Source organism: Leiobunum rupestre, chromosome 1, assembly GCF_980474605.1.
Source record: "Leiobunum rupestre chromosome 1, qqLeiRupe1.1.hap1, whole genome shotgun sequence".
In the NCBI taxonomy this organism is placed as follows: domain Eukaryota; kingdom Metazoa; phylum Arthropoda; class Arachnida; order Opiliones; family Sclerosomatidae; genus Leiobunum; species Leiobunum rupestre.
Window position 1 is genome coordinate 30,790,388 of NC_143384.1, and position 9,067 is coordinate 30,799,454.

At 38.0% G+C, this 9,067-nt stretch overlaps 2 protein-coding genes across 2 annotated transcripts; both read right to left on the minus strand.

The window, feature by feature from the left end:
- Positions 1 to 679: 679 nt before the first annotated feature.
- Positions 680 to 2,941, minus strand: LOC149962081 (uncharacterized). Its single transcript, XM_090164359.1, has 4 exons — positions 2,788 to 2,941; positions 2,022 to 2,089; positions 1,554 to 1,649; positions 680 to 861 (listed from the first exon to the last, which is right to left on the minus strand). The coding sequence occupies exons 1-4, from the start codon at positions 2,924 to 2,926 to the stop codon at positions 742 to 744; spliced, it is 423 nt and encodes a 140-aa protein (XP_090020485.1). The 5' UTR covers positions 2,927 to 2,941; the 3' UTR covers positions 680 to 741.
- Positions 2,942 to 3,666: 725 nt separating this feature from the next.
- Positions 3,667 to 6,849, minus strand: LOC149962082 (uncharacterized). Its single transcript, XM_090164360.1, has 5 exons — positions 6,627 to 6,849; positions 6,503 to 6,567; positions 5,151 to 5,243; positions 4,811 to 4,891; positions 3,667 to 3,753 (listed from the first exon to the last, which is right to left on the minus strand). Exons 1-5 carry the CDS (start codon positions 6,817 to 6,819, stop codon positions 3,727 to 3,729), a joined length of 459 nt encoding a protein of 152 aa, XP_090020486.1. The 5' UTR covers positions 6,820 to 6,849; the 3' UTR covers positions 3,667 to 3,726.
- Positions 6,850 to 9,067: the final 2,218 nt, after the last annotated feature.

Here is a 9,067-nt window from a genome sequence, read left to right on the forward strand (position 1 = left end):
GGTGTCAATTCCGTTAGGCTTAGACGCCCCGAAATCTATCTAGACCTTTATATACATTTCTTATATCTATGGTGCTTATAAGAACCTTGATTTTTTCCTTCATTTTAATTTTTCAAAATGGCTAGCATCAAAAGTGACATAAGACCCAAAAGTGTGTCAACTCTACCTTCGCGCCCGTTAAAATATTTACTGAAAGCTAGTCTCACAATAGACTACATAAACTACTAGTTGGAATAGTACTAGCAACTTTATATTTAGCCTATGGTCTGCCGCGATTTTCTCTCATCGATTTATTTTCCCGTAGACATACGTTCTAAAACGCCTCACTCGGCGGCGCTGAAGTGGAGAAAATTACAAATTTTGATGACGTATTTTCAACCCCCTCTCCCACTCCCTCTTTTTACTTCGCGACAAACTCGCATTAAACATTATACCATACTGACACACTTTTGGGTCTTATGTCGCTTTTGCTAGCATCGACGCAAAAAAAAATAATTTAAGCCTAAAATATTTTTTTTCCTCGACGCAAATATTTTACGTTCGGCTTAACGCGAGTTTTTCCCATCGATGTTCACCATAGCAGGGCTTTTTCCGATTTACAAGGACCATATAAATAGTAGCTTGCTCTTCCTGGCTCTATGTATTATTACTTCCAAGAGCTCAAAATAACGAATAAATGTGTTGCATACAGAGTTTTAATTATTTTACCAAAAAATTACACTCGATTATTTGTACATGATTTTAAAAGAAAGTAGTTTTGGGTTCGCATTCCTCTTTAACCTGCTGTCTCCTCTTTTGCGTTTCTACAACGCCCATTTCCTCGACTTTCTTCCCAATGCAACATTTCGCTTCCTTGATATCCTACAATGAAAATTTTAATATTATGAAATAACATTATACAAGAAGTAACAAAAGTCACATAAGTGTGACACTGAATAGTAGGTGTTTCTACAAAATACGGGGGGTCACTAACTACAGAGTTATATAAGATAGATACAGTGGCGTAGCCAGGATTTTGTTTCGGGGGGGGGGGGGGCACGCCATTGAAAAAAAGTAAAAAAATAAAAATATTTGTACGTACGACCATACGTTTCGGGTGGACATGTGCCCCTGTGTCCCCCCTGGCTATGCCACTGGATAGAGAGCTACTTATCTAGGGTTCAATGGTGAACTAAAGGGGGCGTAGCGATAGTTTTCGGCCGCGAATAGAATTGGGGAAGCAGACGATATTTTAACAGGGTTTCCAGGCATTTATCGTTCTTTTACATCAAAACATGCTTCGCAAATCTGTCCTGCTGCGACTGGAGAACAGGATTGCCGTAAAGGTTTGGGTGTTAAATATATTATAACAAAAAATGCATGGGAACCCTGTTAAGATATCGTCTGCTTCCCCAATTCTATTCATCAGCTTCTAAAATTTGCCACTTGGAGGATATAGGAATAACGTCCATTACGTACTAATTAGGATGACAACAACCAGGTGGTGGATTTTCAGTTTCATTAGTTGATTAAAATTAATAATTAAATAATAAAAAAAAAATTAAATTTCCAACCTCCGGTTTTTCGTTGCTTGTCTTTGTGCACAAAATGCTTCTGTAGTCTTTTTGATCAGCGCTGTCAGGATCACTCGAACAGTCTCCAGCCAGTTCCTTCAAATCAATAATGAAAAAACCGTCTTAAAATTTACCTCGCGAGCCAACCAATGATACTGAAGTCAACATCTATCGTTAATATCGTCAAACTTATTAACGCGGTAATTTTAATAAGCCTTTTTTATTACCATAGAGCCACCTAGTGACAAAGCCAGGCGAGTAACTCACTTAACTTCATATTTTCAACGGCTAAGCAGACACTTTCCGTTTTATAATAGAAAATTGTCTGCTTAGCAGACGGGAATCCGGCACTTAATGAACTTTTCGGGTTGGCCGCTAAGTGGCTCTATGTTAATAAATTAGTTAATAAATTTGTCCATGAACGAGGCTGAGCTGATATAATTTCAAGTTGAGAAACGTCTTTCTTACCTTGACTTTTTCACCTATACATTTTTCATACGCAGCAGACTTTTCTTCACCTTGATTTTTGTACCGATCTGATCAAAAAAAGATGATTGTAAAATTAAGGACTTATCATCAGAAGTAAATAAAATTTCATCAGTTTAATGTGTGGTAAGATTATAGACTTTGAAATATGTACCTTCGCCGGCAGCCGATGACTTTTCTTATTATAGGGCCACACCGGTGTTTGAATTTGACCGGTTTCACGCTCTAGTTTCCAGAATATGAGTGGTCATATGTGCTATATCACGTGCTAAAATTTGGGCCAAATATTTCAAACATCGGTGTGGCACTTTAAATACTATTCGGGCGAATATATAGGAAATGTATAATTTTAATTATAAGATGAAGAGCGTTTTTGTCAAATTAATTGGCTGCCTGCCGTCGCTAAGAAGACGCGGTGTAGAAACCTTGATTAGTTCTTGTACTGAAGATCTTGTAGGATTCTTCATGTCCTGTACGAAACTGAGCTAGTGTGCCCTAAAATCACGTTTTAGATGGTTTAAAAAGGGGACAGAAATGTAACAAAACTTCTATTCGATACAAGCGCTAATGTCGAATAGGAATCGATTTTAGCTAAGCATATCGCGAAAATCTCATTTGTAAACCACACCCTTTCGGGAAATTAGCTCTCATTGAAAAGCGTCTTCTGGCTGGAGAAAGTACATCTTTAAATGGCATAGATGGATAACTTATCCCATAAGGGGTATTATAAACCTTTGGTTTCACTTACCACTGGTGGCGCAATATTCTCTTACGGCCATATCCCCCAGTGTTTGTCGCAATGCAGTACAAACAGAATTCGGTTTCGATTGGCCGTAAACTACAACCAAGAACGACACGAAACACAAACTGAGAAGGGTGGACGTCATTTCAACGAGTTTGTTTAAAACGTTATGTTTTCGAATCTGGGAAATTCAGCCCTTTTTATCCGATTTCAAAGCTGTTTTGTCAGCGTCATAATCATACGGGTTAACAGTTGGCTTATAATTAGTATTAACAAGAATTTATTCAAGTTAACAAAGAATGTCTAGAAACCACTAGATTTGTGTCGTGATTCTCGAAAGAACAACCACGCCCCTCAACATTTCCCCGTTTCTGCCGGTAAGGGGCGGGATAGACACTCCAGTACAAAATCATCGCGGCCTCTCTAACTCTCTCTCAGTGTAGGTGAAGTCATGAAAACAGATGTTACAGTCGAAATTTACGTATTCTCTGTTAACCCGTATACATTCTTGGTATTAAAAGGTGATGATGACAGATTTCTTATTGTTCAGATTTAATCGTATCCTGTCCTAATTTTCTAATTTATTAATGAAATTCAGGCGATCATTTTGCGACGCTTAGAATATTCCAAATGGTTAATTTTGGCAAGTAAGCCGAAGGGTTACAAAAGCTTTGCAAAAACGCCCTTTATAATAGCATTTTCGATAATTTAATATTTTTCCGAAAGTGTTATAAAAATGTTGACTGTGCATTTCTACATTGAAAAAAAAAGATTAATTTAGAATTACCTAATGTAAATCGTCATATTTTTATAGCCGGGTTTTAATTATTAAATTAAACAAGAGAAAATATAAGAAAAAATTAAATTTTAATTATTTTTACTGCATACAGGTACAAAATTGATATTCGAGTTTAACTCGTTGAAATGCAGCTCTACCGCAGCTCTCTACTGGGGAAATCTGTCGTTACAATCCTGAAAATATGAATTTGAATTAGATGTGTCGTTATTAAGTAACAACTGAAGGATATAATATATCCATTAGATAGAAGTATTCATTTCCTTCTATTGCTGATCTCGTAGGGGATGCATTACATGCTCAAAGCTTGCCCTAATTAATGCAGAAACGTTTCAATTTCAAAACTCATCTTGCTATCCCTCTAGCTGGCAGTCATTGTTACGCCTGGTTACTGCGCACGTGTGAAGGTATCATAAGGGCTGCGTTCAATAACCTTGGAAAAGGGAAGTATTCTGGAGTGGAAAATCCCATAGCGGTAATAAGAACGTCCTTTACCGCCTATTGCTGTTAGAATTTCCCAGACTACCCCGGTTAAACCGGTTTTTGGTCGGACGTCAGCTTTATCTGCCATCATTCTGGCTTGATGACGTCCGACCAAAAAGAGCATGATGGGAATTTTACAAAGCCGCAGGTGGCGCCCGACTTTTCCACTCCAGAATACTTCTCTCCTCCAAGCAATAACTCAACGAACTGAACGTTGAGAACTTGAGACCGTTTACTGTACTGTACGATTTTTCACGTATCGGGTTTTGACTTCACATTAAAAACGTTTAGTCAATGAAGTCATTCGCCGAAGGAGCAGACTATTTCGTTGATTAACGGTCACTTGACGTCGCAGCACGGAGGAAGGCTAGCTGCAGACGCCGCGACAGACGATATTTTACAAAAACTACAACAAGCGTAAAACGGGTTCAATCATATGTTACGTTTACTAACGGTCTCATCAAAAATAATTTTCCCGATAACTTCGTTGAGCGTTACTGAACGCAGCCAAGGAGCGGCCGTGTTTAAAAATCTGTAGACGCAAATCGTGTTTTTCAAACATAACAGCTCTTTGTGAAATTGTGATACCTGGTGATGCCTTCGGAACATGCGTAGAGTTAGTTACGCATTTTCTAGTAGGGAAATAGATCAGAGGAAATGTGTTTTAAGTTTTAAGGGAGCCGAAACATTCCTGTGTTAGTTAGTCCAAGCTTCCGGTACTAGTAGTTGATTGAAATTAGTAATTATTACTTTCATTTTCGCTTCTGAGGCTTGTTGTTTATTATCCTTAAGGGCTTTGGCACCATAACAACACAGTATCTTTTGAGTGCCCTGGTGACAAGAAAGGAAATTACAATTTGTTAATGCGTTGAACCATTATAGCCGCGTTCACACTAGACACTTAGGAAACGTTTTAAAACGGTTTCGAAATATCAAATTTTAAATTTTGGTGTCGCATGTATTTATCGTATGGCTATTAATACAGTTGACTCCGAAATTGTTGAATTTTTTCTTTCGAAACCGTTTCGAAACGTTTCCAAAGTGCGTAGTGTGAACGCGGCTAATGAATAGATAAAAAATCGGGTTTTACTTCATCTTGGCTCGAATCTTGAGAACATAATTTTTTTGTTAAATCGTCGGCATCTGATTCAGTCCTCATACAATCTTTGTTTCTGCCATTGGTCTGAAAGATTAATATTTCAATAATTGTTATGATTAACACCGGCATTGTGAAACTGAAATTTTGTATTGTCACTACAGCACTAAAGCTAATAAGAGGGTTTCATAGACATCATACTATATTTCCGAACATAAACGCTTAAAGAGACACCATTATAGTTTTCGCCATTGATTAAAGATGGCGTGGGTGTCGGTCTTTGCCTGCATAAAGCCTGTAGGTGGGGAGTTCGGTTTCATTAGTGGCTCAAACACCGCCTTCGATGTCAGGGCTATTTTCGCCTCTAATGGAAGTAGACCACTAAGGCGTTGCCAAAGCGTCATAGAGGTAGCGTGATGCGAAACCAGACCAGATTCCAAAAGCATGTTCTCTAGCGGCCCTTCAGCGCTACTATCGACGTAGCCAGGATTATGGGTGAAAAAAGGGAAGAAAAAAAAGATTGGTACGTACGACCATTCGTCGGTAGGGGGGGGGGATAAATACTGAAACTTATTTTAGTTCATTTCAGACAAGATTGATCCTGCTGAATGAGCACTATTCGTGACCTAAGACAATGGCTATGCCCCCTTTGGTTCGCCATTAAAACCTAGAACTGATAGATAGCTACTAAAGAGTTAGCAGACGTTATTAGTTTTCCTCATCGTTATTCGTAAATTTGACTTTACAAATAATGATACTTGCATTTTAATATAATTTTAGCATCGTTTGCTGATTTATTTAAGAAAAGGCGTTCTTATGGCTTTTTAATTTATCTGCAGCAGACTCTAGATATTAGGCCGAACATCAGAGAAGCTTGCGCCGCTACGCCACCTAGACTCGTTTCGGTCGCAAATATACGTCACTGATTTCTAACCCCCTAGTCTAAGGGTACTCTGCTAGAAGTGCTTTAATGGAATTCTTAAGGCAACTGCAGAAATAGAGATTACTAATAGCAGCGCTTCCACCGTGGCATCTAGGAGCAACAAACACAACACCCCACACAAGGAGAACGCAACCCGTCAAACGTCGTGGATTTTCTTGCGTACGTTTTTCTTTGGCTAGACGCTTTAGCACGTGCTGCCGTCGGAAGGGGAAAATTCGGAAATTTTCTCCCCCCCGCCCGTAAAACGTTCAGCGTAAAGGCTCGTGACGCCCGTCCAATGAAATTCGTACACAACCCTTCGTTAACGTGTTTAAAGGCTAGCTGCGTTCTCCTTGTGTTTGTTGCTCCTAGGTGGCATAAACAAGGAATGTTATTCCTAACACGCTACATAAAAATAACTTACCAACAAGCTGCTTCTAACGCATCCTTCAAATTGCTTTTGTTTTTGGCTACCATCCTGGTATTTAGCTGTAATTACATCAATTTGATTACTTTATTTAAATCTAATGTTCTAGATGCATACTTACTCGAATATTCGCAAAATTTGTTAGCTAAGGAGTTCCCCATATTCCTGGTGTTTTCGTTGCATGGGGCATTTTCGGGACTGCTACCGTAACCGTTGTGAGAACCCCCACCCATGATGCTCCCCATTTCATTGGGTTTGTCACCCAATACTACTGCTGCTACTAAACATAGTCCTAAAATAATTTTAGGCGACATTTCCTAAATTTCAAGTTCTATAATTTTCTCTTGAATCGTTGTCGAAGAACTATATTTTCGTAATGCGCCTCTCAAAGGGTTTATATAGCAAATTTTTCCAATGGTTTATTGACTTCAAGTTTTGGTTTTGAATGGGCCACCTGTGTGTGAATTTACGGAAATATATTTATTTCCGGGTTATTATATTGTAAAAGTGTTAATTTTGATTAATTTTGAAACCGTGCTACAGGGAGCCGATTCTATTCTGTAAGTTTCGAAACGTAGAATTTTGACGCACCCATAATATTGTTGCACTTGTGAATTATAAAACGTTGGCTTGGTTTAATAAAGTCGTAGCTTGAAAAATTTACTTTTGAGAAATTCAACTTTAAAGTTTTAGAACCTTATACCATGAATATATCTAGCTATGAATATACAATAGCAATAGCTTCTCTAACCTCCCGCTAAAATTAGGGGTGGGCTTATCTAGTCACGTGATCAATCACATCTGCTCCGACCGAGGGTACGTTCAGTAACTTGCAACAAATTCAACGGTTCAAGATTTAGAAACCGGTTTTTTACTGTACGATTTTTTAAACTTCCGGTATGACGTTACGCTGTTCAAAATCGTCTGGGCGAGCCGGTTCATTTGCAGCGTGACGTCACAACGTTAAGGAAAGTAATGGCGTTTAACCGATGGCGTGAGTACAGAAAAGCTTTCAGTAGCTCTTCAAGTAACGCTGCAAACGATATGCAACGGTTCAGAACCGCTGCAGGTCCGATTACTCTTTGTGAACGCAGCGCAAATCAAATCGACATGATAGAAGGGCTGTATCGTAGGGTTGGATATTCATAGCTATAGATATATTCATGCTTATACTAAATCACGTATTTTAGAGAGGCATAAATAGAAAATAATTTAGAGTATAATATATATATGAAAAACAAGTTGCAATGAGTTAGAAAACTGAAATCTAATGTTAAAATAGAAAATATCAAAGTTACTACATTTTTCAACCGAGTTGCTTAGATCAATAATATCGTAACTTGAAGTTACTCTTTAATTTTAAACACTTTTCTCGATTAATAATATCGTAACCAAGATACGACATTTTTTAAATTGAAATATCTCCATAACTATAAATTATTTTTAATTTTTAACTGAATTAGGGGAAAGATCGTCTGTTTTACCAATTAGAAAAATACGAATAAGTCAGAGTTACGACTTTATTAAACCAAGCCAACAAAAAACGGAGTAAAAACGCGAACAAGTAAAGAGCCCAAGAAGTGGGGAAGAAAATAAATATGCGGTACTTCGGCCGATAGGCCTTCAAGGCGAAAAACTTTATTAAGACTACGGTTCAGATATGAATCAGATTCTGCGGCTTTCTTCCCCTCTTCAATATTTTCAAATAATCTGGCTTTTTTATAATATAATTAATTATTAATTTCACATTGCGAACATTGAGCAAATAGTTGAGAAACATAACAATTTGGCAAGCCAAAATATACCTCTCCTCGGAAGAGTTTTTAATTTTCAGTGAAGCGTAACTGTATCCGTGGTTCTGCGGTAGAACGCTCACCTGTCGTGCAAGAGGGCTCGGGTTCGAATCCCGGCCGATTAAAAAATTATACTACACCCAATGACAAAAAGAGGGCGCTATCGGAAAAACCTTTTCCAAGATTCTAAGAGACTGGGTACGCAGTGATTACCCTTTGTCCCGAAAATGCGAACGCGTTCGCAGCCCGGACAGTCCCCCAGACAGACCCACAGACAGACACGGTGATTGTAATACCCCTCCAGGGTACAAAGTACCCTCGGAGAGGTAAAAAGAATGTAACATTATAGTACACCGGTATAACCAAAAGGTTCTTAACCTATTTGTTAAAAGCAAACGCTATTGTTATATCAGTCTCCTAGTCTTTAACTACAGTGCTCTGAACTGATTTCTAAATGTCAATGCACCTGTTATATTTCAACGCAAATTGTTATTGAAATGCCACTTGTCTTAAAGCTTTCTAAGTTTAATAATTAACTTTAACTGCAGCTAACAATTATTTTATCTAGGCTAGATCTATCTTTAGCCCAATTTTATGAAGACCTAGCTTACATGAATCTGATATATTGAATTATTGACCCTTAAAGTTCAATGTTTAAGTAAAGTATTGGGTACCTGAAAGTTTAAGAATTTTATTGGAAATGCACTATTATATGCTGCGTTATTCAGAGCTGGATAATTTTGCTATGGATTTGTTTTTGTAAATATGA

Excerpts from the sequence above, each read along its gene's own strand:
- LOC149962081 (XM_090164359.1), bottom strand. The coding sequence starts at position 2,926 with ATGACGTCCACCCTTCTCAGTTTGTGTTTCGTGTCGTTCTTGGTTGTA. Across the intron at positions 2,090-2,787 it reads AGAATATTGCGCCACCAGTG|ATCGGTACAAAAATCAAGGT; the intron begins GTAAGTGAAACC and ends TTTTTTGATCAG. Across the intron at positions 862-1,553 it reads CAAGCAACGAAAAACCGGAG|GATATCAAGGAAGCGAAATG; the intron begins GTTGGAAATTTA and ends TTTTCATTGTAG.
- LOC149962082 (XM_090164360.1), bottom strand. The coding sequence starts at position 6,819 with ATGTCGCCTAAAATTATTTTAGGACTATGTTTAGTAGCAGCAGTAGTA. Across the intron at positions 5,244-6,502 it reads GCGTTAGAAGCAGCTTGTTG|ACCAATGGCAGAAACAAAGA; the intron begins GTAAGTTATTTT and ends TTAATCTTTCAG. Across the intron at positions 4,892-5,150 it reads AAGATTCGAGCCAAGATGAA|GGCACTCAAAAGATACTGTG; the intron begins GTAAAACCCGAT and ends TCTTGTCACCAG.